Source organism: Notamacropus eugenii, chromosome 1 (genome assembly GCF_028372415.1).
Source record: "Notamacropus eugenii isolate mMacEug1 chromosome 1, mMacEug1.pri_v2, whole genome shotgun sequence".
NCBI classification, from domain to species: Eukaryota; Metazoa; Chordata; class Mammalia; order Diprotodontia; family Macropodidae; genus Notamacropus; species Notamacropus eugenii.
Window position 1 is genome coordinate 187,431,932 of NC_092872.1, and position 24,250 is coordinate 187,456,181.

Consider the following 24,250-nt stretch of genomic DNA (forward strand, 5'->3'; position numbering starts at 1 on the left):
GAAGCAAATACCACTTTAAGAGGGACAGGAAAAACTCTCAGCTCTGCTCCCAAGAGTAAATAAACTAGAGGGGCAACAGCTAGCAACTCAGAACTAAAGAACATTGCTTTCAGAACAACAAGGAAGAAAAGGGCTATTCAAAAGAGTTTTGTAAGAATAAACCAAGCCTCATTAAGCGGCATTACAAGCTGAATGGAACCATTACTTTAATCAAATGCCACATCATGCCAGGAGAGAGGAAAATCTCATGACAACTCAAAGTTGATTCTAGGGACTTTAATAAAGACGATGGGAAAGTGGAAAATGTGAAGCAGGAAAATCCAAGCACTAACCTGTATAATCCAGGCCCAGGGTTAGGAGAGGTTTGCAAGGGCGCTGGGGACGATCTGTCCAGATCTTGTCAACAAGATTCTCTTTGACAGGGACGAGATGGTGACCTGCACCTCTCAGGACCTTAGCCATCTTCTTCCACTGATCTAGGAAAATCAACAGTACAGTCATGAAAACACATCAGAACAGAGGTAAACTGAATCCTCTTCCCAAAGTTCTTTCTCCACTCTTTCTCTAAAACCAGAAACATGGGGGAGAAGGAACTAACCACATTACCTCGGATGGACCCCCTCCCTTTCCTCCATCATAAAATTGTCTTATTGCATGATATTGGCAAAAGATCACAATATAGAGAAATCATAAGAACCAAGTTGTTATCTTTTAACTTTCTTTTTTAATTATTATTTCCTTGTTTTCAGTGTTCTACAATCACTTCCATATATCTTAGATCTTTTTTCTTCTCCCTCCCCTCCTTCCCCCCTACCTCCCCACCCCCTCCCTGAGGCGGCATACAGTTTCACATAGGTTCTACACATACATTCCTATTAAATACATTTTTACCTTAGTCATGTTGCATAGAAGATTTAAAATGAATGGGAGAAATCAGAAAAACAAAACAAAACATAATACAAAAGAAAATGGTCTGCTTCATTCTGCGATCGAATTCCATAGTTCTACCTCTGGATTTTGCCTTAAGAGAATTTGGGGAATTCTTTAAGTCTTTGCATTGCAATGAAGTACTAATCTACCAGAAAAATTCTTCACACACTGTGGTTGTTGCTGTGTACAAAGTTCTCCTGGAAGAACCAGGTTTTTGACATGAGTCGTCCTCTCCAGACCTCAGATTTCTCAACTGTGAAATGAGGTAAATGATCAGCTAATCTCTAAGATCCCCTTCAGCTTCAGAATTCCTTAATTCTTCTGAATCACAAACCTACCACCCATCAAGGCACATTTGTCATACTGTAACGTCTCATACGACAGTCAAGATTCTAACAGGCACTTTGTTACCAAGACTAGCACAAATCATATTCACTAACCTGATGGAATGATCAAAGGATCCACACCAACCTTAGATCCTTCCGGAAGTACACTCACCAACCAGTCCTCCTGAGTTGGTGTGTCCTTCAGACCTGGAAGAACAGGCAAAAACAATTCACAATTGGGCGAAGTCAGTCCCGTCACCTAAAAAGAAACTAAATGCTGGTGATCCTATGGCAGGGTCTTAATTAATCACTCTCCTCACTAAAAATGATTAGAATGCTTTAGGAAATTTGAACCTCATTAAGTCAAGGAAGATGATGAGATGGCTTTGAAAGAAATGAATTAGAAATATATGGAGCATAAGAGAATTCCGCCAAATGACAAATCTTATCCCTATACCATCTCCCTGGCAAATACTAACCTTATTCTAAGGGAAATCCTTAGGAAGATGGACAAATAGTATCATCCCTATAACCTCAGAAATCCTAAGTTATCTACTCCTATTGACAGAAGGTAAGAAAGATGAGCACCTATTAGGAACCAGGACCCATTCACCATACTATTTCACAAACAATGAGAACTTCCAAGTGGCAACAAACGAGGATTGTTACTTAAGGAATTCTAGACAGAATGAGGCTGAAGGTAACCTCTGGAGGGCTACGCTTTATACCTTAAAGGCATCATACAAGGCTCTGAATAGCAAAGTCATTTTAATAGCCAGGAATACTGTAGAGGCCACCACAGATTTTTCTAATAAACAAAGTAACTTGAGCCCAAGTGGGACCCTTAACAACTTACTAAGATTCATATCTCTCTTGAAAAATGGCAAAAGACTGTTTCTAAGGAATGGGTTATAAGAAACAGAATCAAAGTTGTTAAAAAAAAAAAAAAAGCCAGCATCCTCAATGTTAACACCTTAGTCTGTTGCTTTATTCTTTGCTCTCCACCTCCCCTCCCCACTCTTTTTAAACCACCAAGCCACTAATTAGTCAAGTTTCATTTTGGGTCTTAAATTCACAAGGAAAAGTCATGTGATTTCCAGAAATAGAGGGCAAGAAGTTTCTCTTTGGGCAAACTCCAGGGGGAACTCACATTGATTGGCTGCTCAAATCCAATCTATATGGCTCTACCCCCAGATAAATCAAGTGAATGCTGGCAGAAGCCCAGGTGTCGTTGTCCAGTCACTGAATTCCCCAGACTTTTCTCCCCAGGATGTTTTGCGTAAGAATTTACTTTCCCTATTATTCTCCTCTATGGAACAAGAAATGTCAAGCATTTTTGGCCTCTTACTTTCCCCATCTTTTCCTAATTTCTATTCTGAACATCACCTATCCTTTAGGCAAAAAGGGACCTCTTTTTCCACTCCTATGTTCTCACCGGCAAGAGTACTTATAACTCCACATAGGAAATCCTTCAAATCCTACCCTGATTTGCCCTCAGTGACATCCTATGGGCTTTGAATTCATTACTCCATACAAGGTAGGGAAACAGCATACAAAACCTCTGCTTCTGATATTCCATGATCCTCCTAGATCTCAAGCACTTGATAGATTCCAGAAGACTGAACCTGGGCCTATACATCTACCAGGAGACCACGTACCCACTCAAGTCCTCGATAAGTAGATGAAAGATGACTATTTGACAAGAAAACCCTCCCTACCACCCTTCCTTGGGGGATCCCACATCACTACTTCACAATGAGGAAAAACTATCATGAAACTACTAGTACATTCACTGAGCATTCGACATTTTCTAATCTTCATCCCCAAATATTCAATACTTTCTAGCCTTCATACTATTGTTAATAACATTATCCATTCTCAGATTCCATCCCCACCCTTATCTCTTACATTTAATCTTTTCCACTTATCCTTTAAGACTATTCTGAAATTCTACCTCAAACATGAAGCCTTCCTGATTGCTTCCAGCTAAAAGTGATGTCTCCTACCCCTGATCATACAGAGTATTTTATTTTGTATTTCTCTGCACTTTCCAGATCACTGTTACATCAGGCATGCTTTAGTTCCCTTAAGAACACAATGAGGGCAAAGAACCTCTCTGTGTATCTCACAGGTGCCCTAGCATGGCACCCTGAACACAGTGATGAAAAAAAGTGGTGAGCATTTAAAAAAGCTAATATAACCAGAGGTCAAGATACAAAAAAGAGTCTGCTGTCACCCTGAGAATGAGCACTAGGAAGGATTTCTCAGTGCCTGTGACCCTGCCTAATAAAGCTCCTTCTTCGGCTGTCCCACGGACAGCAAAGCAATATTCCACTTGCCTCCTGCTAGGTCTAGGCAAGCATCAGGCAGCCCCTACCCACCCATCTTCATGAGGGTCCAATTGTTGTCCATCTGCTTGGCAGCTTGAAGAAAGTAGCGTCCATCAGTCCACATGGCTGCGTGCTGCTCTGTGATGATGGCTGTACCTATGGCAGAGGTGAGGGAGAAGCAAAAAGAAGAGAAACATTTTTTTATAAAATCATTCACCAACAAAACACAGCCATGATGAGCTTCCCAGTCACTACAGAGAGGGTAAAATTTTGTGACAAAAAGGAAAATCCATTTCTTGAAAATATCCACAGCTGCCATTATTCTGTCTGGCTCAGAGATGATCCTGGAGCTGAAACTTACTTAACACCAGGGCTATGTTACATAAAAATAAAATTAAACAGCACCATGAGGTCATTGAGATTGGCACTAGGGCCAAACACTCAAAGGAGACGACTTACAGAAAAGAACTCATTACTCAAAATCAGCCAAGACCTTTGGAAGTGCTAAGGAAAATAAAAATCTCAAAAACCCCAAATGAGATTGGATTGAAATTCCTGAGGCTTCTGTTCTTTCTAAACATCAAAGACACTACTGGTCCACTCTGACACATAACAGAAACCAATTCATTTCTTCTACCACATACTTGTCCTAAGGGGTCTCTCAGCTCCCTAATTTTTAATCTCCCACTGAAATCCCCCTATCCAACCTGCCCCAGAGAAGTATCAGACCAATCCTACTGAGGGTAGGGGGAAATCACATTCATTAATATGGAGGGGCACCCTGAACTTGTTATACCAACATGCAGTATCCTTTCCCACTACTGCCCCCAGCCTGCACTGGATGTAACAGGCTTGAAGCCATCCACAGAGTATCAGACACAACTGATAAATATGAGCAAACCAGTGAAGGCCTCTGGAAAGAAAACAATGAGCTAATCAGTGAGGGAAAGGGTCTTCAGTCCTGGATGTCTAAATCACCGGCTTGCAATTTTAACTATTTGGAGGGGTCCACAACCCAAACACAAAAAGGCAAGCACATACACGTGCATGTGTGCACATGCGCACACACACACACACATACACACACACACAAAACTGATAAGTGAGGGCAAAGCCCAGAAAGGACCTGCCATAAAGTCTTTTTCTTTGTGCCCCAAAGGGCCAACAAGCATCCATCTACTTGGGAGTCCCATACAGAAGAGTTAACAGGACTGCTCTGTGAGCAAAAGGGTAAGGAGGAAAACAGGCGCAGAGCTTAGGGGGCACAGCGAAACTCAGGACCCAATGCTAAACAACAGGAACAAAGCAGGGAATGTCCGGTGTGCATTTTATTTTGGATTATATACCACACATGCACACACATATACACATACACACACACCCTGACACCTAGTCCAATTACTGTCAGGAAGAGGAAGAAACATACGTGCATACACAGATGGAAGTTTGTGATAACTTACCAGCTGAGCCATCAAATCCAGATACAAAAGCACGCCTGCAGTCACAGGGGGCAATATACTCACTCTGGAAATAAAAGAGGCCACTCATTAGAGAACACAGCCACCCCATGGGCAGTATATAACAAAAAATCAATGTAATCTTTACTGGACATCATCTATAAGCTCCACAATGCCAGAGACCATGGAGGATGCCCCTCCCCTTTACAAAAAAAGTGTGTGTGTGTGTGTGTGTGTGTGTGTGTGTGTGTGTGTGTGTGTGTGTGTGTCTGTGTAAAAGGTCCATTGAAGCAGACTACAATCTACTTGAGGAGATAAACATAGCAAAGGGAATACCAGACAATACAGGTGTGCCCCACTTAGGTTGCCCTAAGCAACAAAAAAATACCAGGACCTGGATGCCATGACAATGGCCTAGATATAATACTTCCTTTGGTCTAAAGATACAAACCTAATAGCCAGTAGAAAATGCCAGTCACCACCTGAGTCCCACTGCCATTAACTTCCCTGGAATACAGTTTCCTTAATCTGTGTACATAAGTATAAACACTTAAGTTTTTGGAATTTTCAACCCTTTGTAATATCGTTTCACCTAAAATCTATTTTCTCAGAAGTGAAGTATGCTAACAAAATCGCTGGTTTTTATATAGCACTTTGTGTTTCATAAAGACCTTTATACTGTAACATGTATTTCGAAATAGGTTTATGCGGTAATACAGGTTATCTATTAATCTCATTTTATAAGTGGAAAAAGTGAGACAGAGACGTCAAGACGTGCCCAACATCACATAGAAGGAAGGAAGGATTTATTAATGGTGGGCACTGCACTAAGTGCTTTACAAATATTATCTCATTTAATCCTCACAATCCTCAGAGGTAAGTGTTAATATTTTAATATTTTACATTTGGGGATCTGAGTCAGACAGTAGTTTAGTGAGCTTTAGAATTCAAATTCAGATCTTGGTACACCACAACTGCTCCAACTGAGAGCTAAATAGCCTTATGACCTAAGTCTCTATCTCATTCCTTAGGAAGGACCAATTAAATCAAGAGAGAACAGATGAAGTACCGGTGCTTCCTCATTGTATTGCGATCCATATTCATCCTTTGCTTCCTAATGTCATTTAAATGTCATATTTCCAAACTTTTAACACTTAGCTTCAATGATTCTTTAATGTAAGTCTTTTCATAAAGGTTTGCAAGTTTCTGCTCTTGACCTCAAAGTAGCCCTACCAATTTCCCTCACAGATTCTGATTTTGCCCCAAAGTAAATGATTCTACAGAATTTTTTAATAGTATTTTTTTCTAATTCCATGTAAAGACAACTTTAAATATTCATTTTCATAAAAATTATTTCCATCATTTGTCATACTGTAAAAGAAAAAAACACTTTGCAAAAAAAAAAATTTACAGTTGTAAAGGGAAAAAAACACAAAAATTAAAGTAAAAATAGTATGATTCAATCTGCATTCAGAATCCATCAGTTTTTTCTCTGGATGTGGATAGTATTTTCCATTATGAGTCCTTTGGAATTGCCTTCGATCACTGTATTGCTGAGAACTAAGTCAACCATAGCTGATCATGGCACAATGTTGCGCTGCTGTGTACAGTGTTGTCCTGGTTCTACTCACTTCATTTTGCTTCAATTCATTTAAGTTTTACCAGGTTTTTCTAAAACTCTGCTTGCTCATCATTTCTTATAGCACAATAGTATTCCATTACATTTATATACCACAACTTGTTCAGCCATTCCCCAGTTGATGGGCATCCCCTCAATTTCTAATTCTTTGCTACCACAAAGAAAGCTGCTACAAACACTTTTGTGCATGTAGGTCCTTTTCCCTTTTTTTATGATCTCTTTGGGATATAGACCTAGTAGTGGTATTGTTGGCTCAAAGGGTATAAACAGTTTGATTGCCCTTTAGGCATAGTTCCAAATTGCTCTCCAGAATGGTTGCATCAATTCACAACTCTACCAACAGTGCATCAGTATCCCAATTTTCCCATATCCTTTCCAACATTTCTCATTTTCCTTTTCTGTTATATTAGCCAATTTGATATGAGGCAGCACCTCAGAGTTGTTTTAATTTGCATTTCTCTAATAGTGATTTAATAGTGATTAATAGTGATAGGACTAGAAGTAGCTTTGATTTCTTCATCTGAAAACTGTCGTTTATGTTCTTTGAACATTATCGATTGAGAAATGTCTGGTACTCTCATGACTCAGTTCTCTATATATTTGAGAAATGAGGCCTTTATCAACGATATTTGATATAAAAATTATTTCCCAGCTTTTTGCTCCCATTCTAATCTTAGCTGCATTGGTTTTGTTTATACAAAACCTTTTTTATTTAATATAATCAAAATTATCCAAACTGTATCTTGTGATGTTCTCTATCTCTTGTTTGGTCATAAAGTCTTCCATGGATCTAATAGGAAAACTATTCCTTTATCTCCCGATTTGATTATGGTATCACCCTTTATGTCTAAATCATGTACCCATTTTTACTTCATCTTGGTATGTAGTGTAAGAAGCTGTTCTATACCTAGCTTCCACCATACTATATTCCAGTTTTCCCAGGAATTTTTGTCAAATAGTGAGTTCCATCCCAGAGACTAAGGTCTTTGGGCTTATCAAACACTAGATTACTATGGTCATTTACCATTGTGTCCTGTGTACCTAATCTATTCCACTGATCCATCACACTGTTTCTTATCCAGTACCAGATTGTTTTGATAATTACCATTTTATAATTTAGTTTGAGATCTGGTATGGCTAGGACACCTTCCTTTGCATTTTTCGTTAATTCCCTTTATATTCTTGACCTTTTGTTCTTCCATATGAATTTTATTATTTTTTCTAGTTCTATAAAAAAAATTTTGGTAGTTTGATATGGCACTGAATAAGTAAATTAATGTATATAGAACTGCCATTTTTATTATATTGGATCAGCCTACCCCAGAACAACAGATATTTTTCCAAATGTTTAGATCTGACTTTATTTGCGTGAAAAGTGTTTTGTAATTTTGTTTATGTAGTCCCTGGGTTTGTCTTGGCAAGTAGACTCCCAAGTATTTTGTACTGTCTACAGTTATTTTAAATGGAATTTCTCTATCTCTTGCTGCTGGATTTTATGGGTAATGTAAAGAAATACTGGTGATTCACACAAGTTTATTTTATATCCCGCAATTCTGCTAAAGTTGTTAGCTATTTTAAGTAGTTTTTTAGTTGATTCTCTAAGTGTACCATCATATCTGCAAAGAGTGATAGTTTTGTATCCTCACTGCCAATTCTAATTTCTTCAACTTCAAAGTTAACATTTCTAGTGCAATACTGAATAAGAGTGGTGATAATGGGCATCCTTGTTTCACCCCTGATCTTATAATGAAGAAGGTTTCTAATTTATCCCCACTACAAATAATGCTTGCTGATGGCTTTAGATAGATGCTACTTATAATTTTAAGGAAAGCTTCATTTATTCCTATGCTCTTTAGTGTTTTTAATAGGAATGGGCTGTATTTTGTCAGAAGCCTTTTCTAGATCTATTGAGATAATCATATAGTTTCTGCAGTTTTGTTATTGATATGGTCAATTATGCTGATAGTTTTCCTAATATCAAACCAGTCCTGGTATAAATCCCACCTGATCATAGTGTAGGATCCTAGTAATATATTGCAGTGATCTACTTGCTAATGTTTTATTTAAAATTTTTCCATCAAAATTCATCAGGAAAATTGGTCTACAGTTTTCTTCTCTGCTTTGGCTCTTCCTGGTTTAGGTATCGGCACCATTTGTGTCATAAAAGGAATAAAATCCTTCACCTATTTTCCCAAATACTTTATATAGCGGTGGAAGTAATTCTTTTTAAATATCTGATAGAATTCACTTGTAAATCCATCTGACCCTGGGGAACTTTTTTTAGGGAGTTCATTGCTAGCTTGTCCAATTTCTATTTCTAAAATGGGATTAAGTATTCTATTTCTTCTTCTGTTAATATGGGCAATTTATATTTTTGCAAATATGCATCCATTTCACTTAGATTAGCAGATTTACCAGCATACAATTGGACAAAATAGCCTCCAATTTCCTCCTCATTGATGGTGAATTCGCCATTTTCATTTTTGATACTGGTAATTTGGTTTTCTTCTTTCTTTTTTTAAATCAAATTAATCAATAACTTATCTATTCAATTTTTTTTCATAAAACCAGTTCTTAGGGGGGCGGAGCCAAGATGGCGGAGTAGAAAGACGCACATACACATAGCTCCGAACCCACAACCCATAGAACGGCTAGAGGGGACCAACCCACGGTGAATTCTGCAACCAGAGGCCACGGAATATTGGAGCGAGGGAGATTTCTGTTCCGGAGAGACCTGCAAACCTCTCGCAGGGGGTCCTTCGCACTGCGGACTGAGCGCGGGGACTGGGAGGTAAGGGCAGCCCTGCAGCAGCCGCGACACCATGAGGAAAAGATCCCAGCGGGCTACGGGGACGGGATCTCCAGCGGCCACGCGGGTCCTTCCACCCACAGAGGGACCTGCAAACCTCTCGCAAAAGGTCCGTCGCGCTGCAGACGCGGAGCCCAGCCCAGACCTGCGGCGGCCGCGGCTCCGAGAGGTACAGATCCGAGCAGGCTTCAGGGACGGGATCTCCAGCGGCGGCACAAGCCCCTCCACCCACAGGTGACGGGGGTCGGTGAGAGAGTCTCTTTGGCGGGTCGAGAGGGGAGTGGGGTGCCCCCATAACTCAGGCCCCCCCGGGAGATAGAAGCTGAGAGGTGGCTGCAGATAGGGGCTCCCCAAGCGGGCGGGAGCCTGGATCCATTGTGGAAGGTCTGTACATAAACCCCCTGAGGGAACTGAGCCTGAGAGGCGGCCCTGCCCCGACCTGACCATCTGAACTTAATTCTCACACTGAATAGCAGCCCTGCCCCCGCCAAAAGCCCTAAGGCGGGAAGCAGCATTTGAATCTCAGTCCCCAAACGCTGGCTGGGAGGATCAGGAGGTGAGGTGGGTGTGAGGAGAATATTCAGAGGTCAAGCCACTGGCTGGGGAGAATGCCCAGAAAAGGGAAAAGAAATAAAACTATTGAAGGGTACTTTCTCGGAGAAAAGACACTTCCTCCCTTCCTTTCTGATGAGGAAGAACAATGCTTACCATCAGGCAAAGACACAGAAATCAAGGATTCTGTGCCCCAGCCCACCCAATGGGCTCAGGCCATGGAAGAGCTCAAAAAGAATTTTGAAAATCAAGTTAAAGAGGTGGAGGAAAAACTGGGAAGAGAAATGAGAGGGATGAAAGAGAAGCATGAAAAGCAGATCAGCTCCCTGCTAAAGGAGAACCAAAAAAATGTTGAAGAAATTAACACCTTGAAAACTAGCCTAAATCAATTGGCAAAAGAGGTTCAAAAGGCCAATGAGGAGAAGAATGCTTTCAAAAGCAGAATTAGCCAAATGGAAAAGGAGATTCAAAAGCTCACTGAAGAAAATAGATCTTTCAAAACTGGAATGGCACAGATGGATGCTAAGGACTTTATGAGAAAGACAGATATCACAGAACATAGCGAGAAGATTGGAAAAATGGAAAATAATGTGAAATATCTTATTGGAAAAACAACTGACCTGGAAAATAGAATCAGGAGAGACAACGTAAAAATTCTGGGACTACCTGAAAACCATGATCAAAAGAAGAGCCTAGACATCATCTTCCATGAAATTATCAAGGAAAACTGCCCTGAGATTCTAGAACCAGAGGGCAAAATAAATATTCAAGGAATCCACAGATCACCGCATGAAAGAGATCCAAAAAGAGAAACTCCTAGGAACATTGTGGCCAAATTCCAGAATTCCCAGGTGAAAGAGAAAATATTGCAAGCAGCTAGAAAGAAACAATTCAAGTATTATGGAAATACAATCAGGATAACACAAGATCTAGCAGCTTCTACATTAAGGGATCGAAGGGCATGGAATAGGATATTCCAGAAGTCAAAGGAACTAGGACTAAAACCAAGAATCACCTACCCAGCAAAACTGAGTATAATACTTCAGGGGAAAAATTGGTCTTTCAATGAAATTGAGGACTTTCAAGCATTCTTGATGAAAAGACCAGAGCTGAAAAGAAAATTTGACTTTCAAACACAAGAATGAAGAGAAGCATGAAAAGGTGAACAGCAAAGAGAAGTCATAAAGGACTTACTAAAGGTGAACTGTTTACATTCCTACATGGAAAGACAATATTTGTAACTCTTGAAACTTTTCAGTATCTGGGTACTGGGTGGGATTACACACGCACACATGCGCACACACACACACACACATAGAGACAGAGTGCACAGAGTGAATTGAAGACGATGGGATCATATCTTAAAAAAATGAAATCAAGCAGTGAGAGAGAAATATATTGGGAGGAGAAAGGGAGAAATGGAATAGGGCAAATTATCTCTCATAAAAGAGACAAGCAAAAGACTTATTAGTGGAGGGATAAAGAGGGGAGGCGAGAGAAAAACATGAGGTCTACTCTCATCACATTCCACTAAAGGAAAGAACAAAATGCACACTCATTTTGATAGGAAAATCTATCTCACAATACAGGAGAGTGGGGGACAAGGGCACAAGCAGGGTGGGGGGGAGGATGGAGGGGAGGGCATGGGGAGGAGAATGCAATCCGAGGTCGACACTCATGGGGAGGGAAAGGATCAAAAGAGAATAGAAGTAATGGGGGACAGGATAGGATGGAGGGAAATATAGTTAGTCCTATACAACACAACTAGTATGGAAATGATTTGCAAAACTACACAGATTTGGCCTATATTGAATTGCTTGTCCTCCAAAGGGAAGGGGTGGAGAGGGAGGGAGCTAAAGAAGTTGGAATTCAAAGTGTTAGGATCAACTGTAATGTTCTTACCACTAGGAAATAAGAAATACAGGTTAAGGGGTAAAGAAAGCTATCTGGCCCTACAGGACAAAAGAGAAGATGGAGACAAGGGCAGAGAGGGAGGATAGAAGAGAGAGCAGATTGGTCACAGGGGCAATTAGAATGCTTGGGTTTGGGGGGGCGAGGGGACAAAAGGGGAGAAAATTTGTAACCCAAAACTGTGAAAATAAATGTTAAAAGTTAAATTAAAAAAAAAACAGTTCTTAGTTTTATTTATTAGTTCAATGGTTTACTTTTGATTTTATTAATCTCTCCAATGATTTTCAGGATTTCCAATGTTTAATTTGTTCTTTTTCTAGTTGTTTTTTAGTTGCAAATGTTGTTTTTGTTGCTGCTGTTTCAATTCATCTAACATTTATTATGCTCCTACTATGTGCAAGGTCTTATGCTAGAGACTACAAACAAGTTATTTCCCCAAAGAGGCTTCAAAACATCATCTTTTTCAAAACAAGTGAAGCAGTCTATACATACAAAGACTGCCCCCCACCCCATTCTCTCTTGCCTTAATCCTTTTCTCTCTGGGTGCCTCGGCAGACTAGTGGGGAGAAGGGATTTGGAGTTTTGAAAGAATATGTGAGCTCAGAAGTAGAATAAGCAAAGAAAATGACTGTTTACAGAAAAAAAAAATGTCTTGACAGACTCTCAGTTTGCATGCATTTTCACTGGTCATCTCCCTCATGACTGGAATGCTCTTTCTCTTCATCTCTGCCTCCTGGCTTCCTTGTCTTCCTTGAAGACTCAGCTAAAATCCAACCTTCTACAGGAAATCTTTCCCAATCCCTATTAATTCTAGTGCCTCTGTTGATCATTTCCATTTTTTTCCAGTGTATAGCTTATTTGTACACAGTTCCTTATATATATTTGACTGTGAGCTCCTTGAGAACTGGAATTATCTCAGCTTCAATGCCCAGCCCATAGCACTATGTGGAATATAATAGACCCTAATGAATGTTTGCTGATTAACTGACAAGCTACATCTCCTCCCTCAAAAGAGCCTCCCACATAGAAGGCTGTTTCTCACTTTGCTTGCTACAGGAGAAGATGATTGTTAAGTATGAGCCCTTCTAAGTGCACTAGAGTCAAAGAAAAGCCCCCAGAAAGTGAAGATTCCCACAAATCTTCTCTTCAGGACTCAGCTGTCTCTCTACTCCCCTTCCCGCAAATGTTCACTTTGTTTTGGTTTGGTTTTTGCTAATGGGCTGTTCTCAACTGCCTAAAGTTGCATCAATTAGAAATACTTGTGGGTTAACAAGTCTACTCTTTTAAAAACACAGATGCCTTCTTCCTCCACAACACTTACCAGACCATTAAGAAAACCATATGAACGAGCTAAACAATAGGATCATAGAAATGGAAGGAACCTCAGAGACAATCTAGTCCATGCACTTTTATCCCAGAGTCTGTAATGAGATTACAGTTGGTCCATGAACCAAAGAAAGGGAAGGGAAAGAAGGAAATGAGCATTTTTATAGTGCCTACTACATACCCTGGCACTGTGCTAAGTGCTTTAGAATATTATCTCATCGGATGGGGGAGGGGGATTATATATTTAATCCAATGTATTCAATAAATTGGATTCAACAGAATTAGTTTCTTTTTCTTTCTTTTTTTGGCATTTAAAAACATTGTGAGAAAGGGTCCATAGGCTTCACCAGCCTGTCAAAAGGTTTCACTGACACAAAAAAGGTTAAGAAGCCCTGATCTATCATGGCTTCCTCATTTTACAAATAAAGGAACAGTCTGAGAGAGTTTTAAGTGACTTGCCCAAGACTACTGGGATGTCACTGTTTCTGTGAAAAACTACTCTCAAAGTTCCAAACAACTTTAAAAGAGGCTTTTGAAATATAATGTCATTATGACAACGTTGTGAATTTGGAGTTGATGTTCTACATTAAGACCTTCTGACATAAGAGCTGGAATTGAGTCCTGAGACTCCTGACTTCAAACCTGGAGCCCTCTCCACTGGCCCCCCCCCCCTCCAAATCTCAAACTGTAGAAGCAGGGAGAGAATGACAGGTGTTATCTACAGAGTGGGATCCTTAAAATACTTTGCAATAGGTCAGGTTGAGAGAAATACATTCCAACAGGGGACTTACGGCAACATCAAGGCACTAAAAGGTAGGAAAGATCTGGAAAGTGAAGTGGGAGAAGGCCATCGACAAATGGCCTGGGAATAATGCATCAATTTCAAAACATTGCTGGCATGAGATGACCCAGAGTCCCCCCAAACTTCTCTTATTCCTCCCTCCCACTGTACATGGCCTCCTAGGACTCTTAGCATTATAGCTCTGCCAACATACCCAACCACATAGATTTTTGTTGCTGTTTTATGAACTTAACCATCATGGGTAACATTGTTTGTATGAGAAACTAGTCTTAAATTTCAACAGCTTTGAAAGAGGTTTTTGGAATACAACTTATCAGTAAATGACAGAAAGTTTGCATTGCATGGTTGTGTTTGGATTTGGTCTATTTTAAAACCATCTGACACAAAAACAGATTCCCCCAATGTTTTGTTGTTATCCCCAAAAGACTTTTTGCTTTTCAAGCAATTAAAGAGGAGAAGCAACCTGATGAGAGCCAAGACATCTTCCCCTCAGCATTGTGGGTCCCTTAAAAATACCTCCTCTCCACAAAGCAATCCTGAGTGAAAATGAAGGGGGTCTGCCCAAGTCTCCAGTCACGAGGCAAGATAAATGCTGCTCCAGAGGGAGTAGGAATTAGAAGTGTGTGGATATGTGCTTGGCCTTAGATCCAAGCAAGGTCTGAAGCAAGGATATGCAGGCATGACCTCAGTGCGTGGTGGGACAATGAGATCCCACCTACTCAGTTTGGCTATCATTCTATGATTCCCACTTCTTCACTAACAGTACAAGAAGACACAGGAAAATGTGTAAGCTAAATCTACCCAGCACTTAGAAGGTTAGAGACGCTCAGTTAGCATTACCACCCAAGAATCTGTTTTTGTTTCACGATCCCGCACACAGTCCAGTGAAGTGTATGGACCCCTTCTCATACTAATGTTTATTGATGAACATGACATACAGGCCTATGCCTGTAATCCTGGGGACAGGGAAAACTGGTGGATTATTTGAATTTGAACATTCTGAGCTACAATAGGACTAAAGATGATACTGGCAGTCTGCACCAAATCCACACTGAACTGGTGATTCCTCTAGAAGCAAAGGGCCACTAGACTAAGAAGGGGTGAACCGGATAAGAAAAAAGAAGGTTCAAACTTCCTTACCCATCAGTGTTGGGATAAGTGGCCACAGTTCCTCCAGCCTAGGCAATATAGGGAGACTCACAGTTCTGCTTGTTGCAATACATTTATAATTGAAGGAAATACTAACTTTCAGTTAGAGGTTAATGAAAATAAAACATGTATCTTTTTTCCCCATCCATGTTCATAGACTCCCTGAAATCTATCCACAGAAATTCATCAGGGTCTGTGGAATCCCTGGTCTCCTAAGAAAGCAAAAGTGACTCCATGAATAGGTATGTCCTTTCCCTCTACTCCCTTCCACATTAGACCAACATCAAAAATCTTGGTTCATGGTCCAGTTTAAGTCTTTCACCTCTCCCACCAGTCCTCTCCCTAATGTTCTATCCCAAACTATTCTACCTCCTCTGGGATCCTAAAGCTCTTATAGTCTGAAGCACATATTCTTTTCTCCCTGTAAAATAAAAGTTCTCTAAGGGCAGAAATGTTTTGCTTTTCTTCAGCCTTTCTATCTCCAGTGCCTTATGTATAGTAAGTGCTTAATAAATTTTTGTTTAAAGGTTTAAAATTTCAGCACTTACCATAAGCTGACCTGAAGAAATAAAATCTAACAGCTCCATGTGAAGGCATTGGATGAAAGGATGCTGAAGATTCTCAGAAGCTGTAAGATTCCATAATCCAATGTGTGTTTATTCCTAAGCCATGACTAAACTTCAAGCTCATTGGCAATGGGGTTAAAGCTTATACTTCATAAAATCATTATCAACAAGCACTGAAGCAGTGTGACAAAATGGATGAGGAGGAACTAGGAGTTCAGGATTCTAGGCCTGGACTCTGCCACTCACAAAGTTGTGTGACAGAATAAATCATTTTTCCATTCTTAGCTTTGGCTTTCTCATTAGTAAGACGATGTGATTGGGCTACACTATTGATTCTCAAACTTCTTGGCCTCAGGACCTCTTTAGAGTCTTAAAAGGCATCGAGGACCCCTCCTCCCCAAAGAGCTTTTGTTTATGTGGGTTATATCTACCAATATTTAGTGTATTAGAAATTAAAACATCTTAGGATTATTACAAAAAGCTTTTCCCTCATAGACTCCCTAAAAAAGTCTTGGAGATTCCCCCTCACGGGGTGCTTGGATTACATTTTGAGAACTGCTGGGCTAGATAATCTCTAGGATATCTTCCAGCTCGAAAACTCGATGATTTTGTGAGTAAATGCTATGAGTATGTGCCCACTGTAATAAAAAGAGGAGTGTGGCATAGTCATGCTCACAGAGCTTACAATCTAAGAAGAGGTCAAGACACAAACTTATGAAGCATTAACAACACAAGGCAGAGTGTGTGTGTGTGTGTGTGTGTGTGTGTGTGAATTGTCCTTCATTCTTGAAGAGGGCCATGACATCAGGAAGATGATGCCATGCCTTGCAAACAAACTGGATTTCAGTGAGGGAGGGCTGTGCAAAGTTGCCAGTCTCACTCTCTCCTCCAGAACCACCTGGGTCCAGCAGATATATATCAGGACGACCAGAGATGGCCCAGCTAAGTGCCAAATGAGAGGCAGACAGTTAAATGCCATAAGAATTCAGAAGGGAGAGGTTACTTCCAATTTGGCTAGCAGATGTACAGAACTCAAATCTATTCAATTCAACAGGCATTTATTTATTAAATACTTACAAAGTAACAGGGATCATGCTAAGTACTGAGTATACAAAAAAAGGAGTTAAACAATCCTGCCCTTAAAGACCTTATGTTCTATTGAATGCTAATAAGACTTGAATTGAACTTTGAGAAGGAGCTTACCCCTTACAGGTAATAAATAGCAGAGTACCAAGCACATTTACTGTATACCAAGGCACTGACTGACTGATTAACGTGCAAAAAATTTGTAGGGGGCAGGAAGCGAGAGAGGAAAAACAAGCCAGGTGAGAGGGAAGGGCACAAAGAAAGACAGGAAGGTGCGTGGGATTCTTAGGCAATGGCTAAGCAGTCAGTCCACTCTGGTTGGAGCATAAAGCATGTGAAGAGGATTAGTAGAAGATAAGGCTTAAAATGTAAGATTACAGAACACAGGGCTGCAAGGGCCTTAAAGTAGCAGGCAGAATTCAAAACCCAGGTCCTCTGACTCCAAACCCAAAGCTTTTGCTACTCTGCCAAGATGGAAGCTTCTTTTAAACTGATGCCAGACTGTAAAGGGGCATAAATGCCAGGCCAGGGAGTGTGCAGAGGATAGAGAGAAGTGTGGGATAAGAATGGTGCATTAGCAAGATTCCTCTGGCAAGGCCAGGAAGGTGGGAGCACGGAAAGACAAGAAACAAACAGACTGGTTAGAATACTGCATTGGTCTGGACGAGAGATAATAAGGTCCTGAACTAGGCAAGTATTAATGGGATTAACACACCTGCAGACACTCAATGAAGACTTTCTGAATGACGAGATGACTCTACATCTGGGCTACCACTGGTCTGTGATTCCAACTGCAAACATACACAGACTTCGGCTTCTTTTCTACTATTATTTTGACTAGATTAAAGTGACTGCGGTGCTTCTACTACAGAGTCTGAGTAATAATGGCAGCCCCAAAAAGCAGCCCGTCAAAAGCAACGCAGCCCCAGGACTGCTCAAGACTGGGATCCTGGAAAACTTTGGTTCTGGTTTTCTTTCCTTTTCTGGGAGGAAAAAATTTAAAAAAAAAAAAAAAACCATCATTGATGGCCAAAAAGCACTGCTTTTCAGAACTACTGCAGATGGAGCAAGACCCTGAGGGCTGTACTTGGTTCAAAACACCAAGAGGAGTCTCCTTAGGGCAGGGAAATGGTATGCCTTGCAGGATAGTAATACCAAGGTCTTGGCCTTAAGCACTCCCATCCCAAGTGAGGAGGTCCCCTAAGCACGATAGCTAGTGCTAAATAGGATGCAAAAGTGATAGAAAGGGTGGCTCCTGGCCTAAGGAGCTGCCCCCACTCCTCAAGTCATTAACACCACAGCCACATGAAGATCGTCATTCAGTTACAGAGTCAACCCAAGCCAGACCACCAGGGTGCCATACCCAGGTATAATTAGGCAGTCACATTAATCATTTGTGGAAAGACTCTAGGCAGGGAAGGGTGTGTGGGTGTTTTATTTGTGTTACAGAAAATGCACAAAGGACAGAATTCAAGATTGCTTCTCCCCCTTACGTTCCCCCTAAGGAAAATTTCCATCAGCCAAGAGGCTGTCCAGGAAAACAGGCAAAAGCTACTTTCACTGCCTTAGTCTCCTTCCAGGAAAAGTTAGTCTAACAGCTCAGAGGGCCAATGATTCCCCCAAAAAACATTGCCACAGGCTTCCTCATGTAAGGGAGGTTCCCTTTCATGAGCGGGCTACAATCAAGGCTTCATGCACAGTTTCAGAAAGCCAAGCTAGAACAAGAGGAACAATTGTCTAGAAGGTTTTTTAAAAGAACAGTGCATCAACAAGGCAGGAGTGACAACTTCAGTTGAATCCGGATAAGAAAAGACTATGACAAATGTAACAGCTGCCACAGTTGAGCCAACGTCCCTCCTCACACCCTCTACCTAGAGAATACACATTTAGGAATGGTGCCAAAAGCACCCGATATTTTAAATGGAAGCTCAAAGGAGTCAGTTTTCCATCTCTACCACACTCCATCCCTACTATAAAACACCTCTTCAAACACTATCTCCAAATATAAAGTTGGAGGTAAAGGGGGGAAAGTGGCTATTGGCTGGCAGCAATCATCATCCGTCCTCTTTTTGGGAAAATTTAAGCCCCACCAAAACAGATAAGAGAGAACAATGAAAACCAGCTTTCATGACTGCAAAAGAAATTGGCCCCAGAACAGCACCCAAGCCCATCAAATATCAAGATGACCTTGGCTTTGGTACGAGAACATCCCCTGCTAGTAAATACACAGACTGGATTCAACATGAGACAAAAGAAAACTGTACAAGGAACCTCCACCTCATCTACATCCAGAAATCTTCAACTGTTATTCAAGGAAAACTCCCAGACATATCTTCCCATGTGATTAACTGGAATTATGATTTCTGTTTGAAACCTTGCAGAAAAATGACTTGTTTCCAAAGAAAGCAGAGTCAATCCCAAGCCACTAACAAGGATCTCAGGGATAATATCAAGTTACTAAGTCAAAAGATATCATAGATTCAAGGTGCCAGTGGATAACAGCAGAAACTTGGGCTGATCATCAGGAGAATCAGATTGAGACCCACCATTCAGCCCACTGACACAGCTATACTCAATACAGCCCAAAGGTGAACAAATAGAAAGTGAAAAATACCATCAGCAGCTATTTAATAAATAAGCCAGTGACACAGGACACAAAATCTAAGCCTCAGGAACAAGGACTTCAACAGTCAGAAGGAGAACCAAAAGACAACCAGACTTGATCACAAAAGGATATCACTGTGTGACCACAAATCATTAACCTCTATTTGTCTTGGTTTCCTCAACATCTTTACTTGGATCCACAGCACTTAGCACTTAATAAAAGGTTTTTCATTTACTTATTCATTTACCTATAAAACAAAAGGGTTACATTAAAGCAGTAACATCAAACAGGAGGCCACCAATCCATACATAAGGATCCCTGCAAGCCACATACTGACTTGGGTTTAAAATGTAATGCTATCTATGCTTTGTTGTATTTTTTTGTTGAATACATTTCAATTATATGTTGATCTGGTTCAGGTCCACTTGGGAGTACTGTAGGCCACATACAGCCCAAAGGCCAAGTGTTTAACACTTTTGGAATAGATAAGGTCACTTAGAGTTCTAAATTTATGATCACATGGAATGAAGACAGAGTATAAGCTCTCTTCCCTCACCCCCTTCACCAGCCCTCAGTTCATGACGATCAAACACTAACAGTGTTGGTAACAGTCCTCCTCTTTCAATTCAATTCAGTTCCAAAGTCAGATCCACCTTATGCATAGATCAAATCAACCAGCACTCCTTCCTTAGAAACTTTCAGTTTCCCTTACCAAATTAAATCCACACTCCTTAGTCTGACATGCAAGATCTTCCACAGTCTGACCCCATCCACTTGGCAGTGGGACTTCATGCGCTTCAATTAAGGGTTAGAATAGATTAAAGGGGTATTTAACACAGCACCTAGAACATGGTAGGTACTTGATAAATGTTTGTTAAATCAATTAGTGTCTCCTTTTGATTCCATCTTGAGTCTACGACAGATTTCTAGTCTTATATCCCATCCCACCCCACACTTGACACTCCTGCCAAAGTCAAAAACTGACTGGTTCCCTGAAATAGTCTCTGTGCATTTTCCTCCCTTGATAATTTTAAATCATGCCTTCTACTTTTGGCTAGAATGTACACAAACTGAGAGAATAACTTCAAGATCACCTCAACCATAACACCCACCAGAATACTTCCCCAAACTGATATTTCTTCCTCCATATACCTTCTATTGTTCTTTCTCTGTGCCATTCCCAGGTCCTCTATCCCATTTTCCTCTTGGAGTTACCCATTTATCTTATCTCATCCACTCCCTTCATCACCACCACCACCAGTAGACTGTAAGTACTTGGAAGGATGGATCACTTCTTCTTCATTTTTACATTTATATCTGCCTTGACATGTGAGGAAAATAATTATTTAATGGCTATTGAATCTGAAAGTCTAAACTGTTAGATCCTGAAAGTATTTCTTCCACCTTCAGCTTACCACATGGTGTAGAAAAACCCAAGATACCAGTGTCTCCTTTCCCAAATGAAGGGATTCAAAGTTTGCCCTTTTTAAGTCACTCTTCAAAAGGAAAGTCTATATGGCATCCAATCCAAATCCACTATGGTCATACGGCATCCAATCCAAAGGGAAACTGCAGTGGAGAGCCACACTCATACTAAGGAATTTCAAAGCATCACAGAATCTCAGAGTTGGAACAAAACTCCATGACCACCAGTCCAACTTATATCTGAAAAAGAATCCCTCTATGGCATATTTAGGAATCAGCCACTCACTATGAGGTACCACCTCACTTCTGTCAGAAATGACAAATGCTGGAAGGGATGAGGGATAAATACAGTGTACCACTCTGGAGAACAATTTGGAACTACACTCATGTAATGTTAATGGGATAATAAGATCTTTCCCACTCATTAATAAGCCTCACCGTGGAGCCCATTGGGGGAGGGACTTGTCTGAGGAGGAGCTTGTGTAGGAGGAGGCTTGCTAGTAGGAAGATTTCCACACTTTTTGGTACTAAGTTGATTAGGCACTGAGTCATGAGGGTTGTGATGCCTTCTGACTCTGAAAAGTGTATATATACTCTGAGTTGGTATTTTGCTTTGGGGGTTTGCTTATGAGAAGAGCCATTTGATTTTCTGATTGAGACTCTGAGTAGCCTTATGTTCAGATTCCTCCACCACCACTCCAACTGCTCAGATGTAAAAGCTCTCTCAATCCAGCGGTGTATATAAAATGTATAGCAATATCGCTTTGATTCACGCAGTCAGAGCCCTTTCTGTTGGTCTTTATGCTAATTTCTCCGCTTGTATTTTCTCTGACATTCAGGGTGTTACCTTTCCCCTAAACTAGTGAACGTAATTAAAGAAGACTGCTGACCTCTTAAAAGTTGCTTTCCTTTAAGAAAAGCAGATCCAAGAACCTGTGCTAGTAGATCATCCTGAGTATGCCAGGGTACTTGCTGTTACAACCCAAAGGGCTATAAAACTGTGCATATCGTTTGACCCAGCAATGTCGCTACTAGGTTTGTATCCCAAAAAGATCAAAGAAAAAGGAAATCTACTTAGATAGACAAAGTGTTTATAACTGCTCTTTCTGTGGTGACAATGTATTGGAAATTGAAAGGTTGCTCACTAATGAAGGAATGGCTGAACAAGTGGTGGCACATGATTGTGACAGAGCACTAACTAATGTGCTGTAAGAAATGATGAGAGGGGTGGATTCAGAAAAACATGGCAAGACCTATATGAACTGATGTAAAGTGAAGCAAGAAGAACCAGGAGATCATTGTGCACAGGAACAACAATGCTGTAATGATACTCAACTGTGAAAAACTTGGCTGCTCTGATCAATACAATGATCCAAGACAATGCCAAAGGATTCATGATGAAAAAATGCTATCTGCCTCCAGAGAGAAAACTGATGATCCAAGTGCAAATTGAAGTATAATTTTCTCATTTTATTTTTCTTGCCTTTTTTAAAAATATGACTAATATGGAAATATGTTTTGCATTATTTCACAAGTCTAATTGATACCATATTACTTGTCTTCTCAGTGGGTGGGGGAGGGGTGAATAGGAGGGAGAGTACTTGGAACTCAAAATTTAAAAAGAAAAGAATGTTAAAAAAAAATTTTTTTTTTAAGAAATAGCCATCCAGCCTTTGCTTGAAGACCTCCAATGATGGCTAACCATTACTTCCAAAGTCAGCCCATTCCACTTTGGGATATATTTTGGGAATATTTTATTACTTTTTTTTTTTACAAGGGGGAGGGAGCCCCCTTTGAAGACATCAGTGTTTCAATTACACCCCCAGGCTAGTAAGTTATATTTTATTGGTCCTATAACTATTTCTGGGGCCCCATTAATTAAAAATGCTAACTAGAGCAGTACTAACATTAAGGACTTAAGGCTGGCATTCAAGATTCTCTAAAATATGGTTTCAATCTACAATTCTACTCATGTCTATTATTCCTCTTCACATGTATCATATACTACAGTCAAATTAAATGATTTCCACCTCTTCCTGAAATTGTCCCATGCTGTTCAAACTTGGTGCATTTGCTCACACCATTCTCTCAGCCTGGAATGCCCTTCCCACACATCTGTCTTGTCCCATCCAACCTTTGAGGACCATTTCAAACACAACTTCCCCGAGTCTCTCCTGAGCCCCTCATAAAAAGCATTCATACCTCTGTGATGCCCTTCTCCCATGCGCCCGATGCTACAGAAATCTGTATTATTTGCTACACCTCCCCCTACCACATTGTATGCTCACTGAGGGCTTGAACCATCTTTATCTATCTTTATATTCACTTATCCCCTACAGCAGGCAGACATTCTATGATGTCTTACTATGTCTCAGAGTCATGTTTGCTGAATTAAGGTGGCTAAAATTAAAGCAGATATGCTGTTTTGTAACCACATTAGTCCTTTCATAGGTCTGTGTTCACAATTTCCCCATAGGGACCACATTCCTCCTCAAAGGCAGAAGCTGGGCCTCTTCTGTCTTTACATTGTGACCTCTCACCACAAAGCAAATTCTAGGAAGCTGCCCAAGACTAGCTAACTATGAGGTGTGATTTCAGGGTCAAAAAGAAAAAACACATCTCCCCTCCTCCTGAAGTCTGAACATACATGGTTAGTAATTACAAAATTAGAGAAAAGACTTAAGTACCTCCAAGGATAGAGGAGAAGAGACAACGCCTGAAATTCACATTCAGATAGACGTGAAAGAGTAATGAGAGCCCAGATACCTATAAGGGAACCTAGTATTATTAACTAATAGCAGGGCTTTCCCTGTGAACAAGTCAATTCAATTCATCTCAATAAATTTCACTAATTTTACAGTGACTATCTTAGTCTGATTCAAGACAATAGGAACAAGAAGGTTAGCATGGTGATGTGCAATTATGTTGGCGTCAGCAAACCACAAGTTCAAATTTCCACATTTACACTTATATCAACAGCAAGTCACGTAACCTTCATGGAGCCTCAGTTTCCCTATATCTAAAATGGGGATAATATTTATACTACCAACCTCATAATGACATTGCGAAATGACTTTAAAACTTTAAGGTGTTGCATAAATGTATTTCATTACTTATTATCTACTATTTTCAAGGAACTGAGTGAAGTGCTGGAGATATAACAAGGAAGACAAAACACTTTCTACCCTCAAAGAACTTACATCTTACTGGAAAATGAATGACAGGTATAGGGCACAGACTCCCTTAAGGGAGGGAAAGAGTACCAAATTTGAGTATTTGGGGATCCCGAACTCTTGCCAAATCTCACAATTTTGCCCAGAGTCATGTTGAATCAGCC

At 40.4% G+C, this 24,250-nt stretch overlaps 1 protein-coding gene across 8 annotated transcripts in view; it reads right to left on the minus strand.

Annotated features, from left to right (window-relative positions):
- XPNPEP1 (X-prolyl aminopeptidase 1) overlaps positions 1 to 24,250 on the minus strand; it is a 63,071-nt gene that overhangs the window by 30,317 nt on the left and 8,504 nt on the right. For 7 of the 8 annotated variants that reach the window (XM_072621837.1, XM_072621800.1, XM_072621850.1 and 4 more), the window contains 4 exons: positions 5,047 to 5,110; positions 3,638 to 3,742; positions 1,371 to 1,463; positions 333 to 476 (listed from right to left, as the gene is read on the minus strand). In XM_072621837.1, coding sequence (XP_072477938.1) covers positions 333 to 476; positions 1,371 to 1,463; positions 3,638 to 3,742; positions 5,047 to 5,110 — 406 coding nt within the window. Of the gene's footprint in view, positions 1 to 332; positions 477 to 891; positions 1,264 to 1,370; positions 1,464 to 3,637; positions 3,743 to 5,046; positions 5,111 to 24,250 lie in introns of those variants that run through there. The other variant, XM_072621859.1, reaches the window with a different exon arrangement.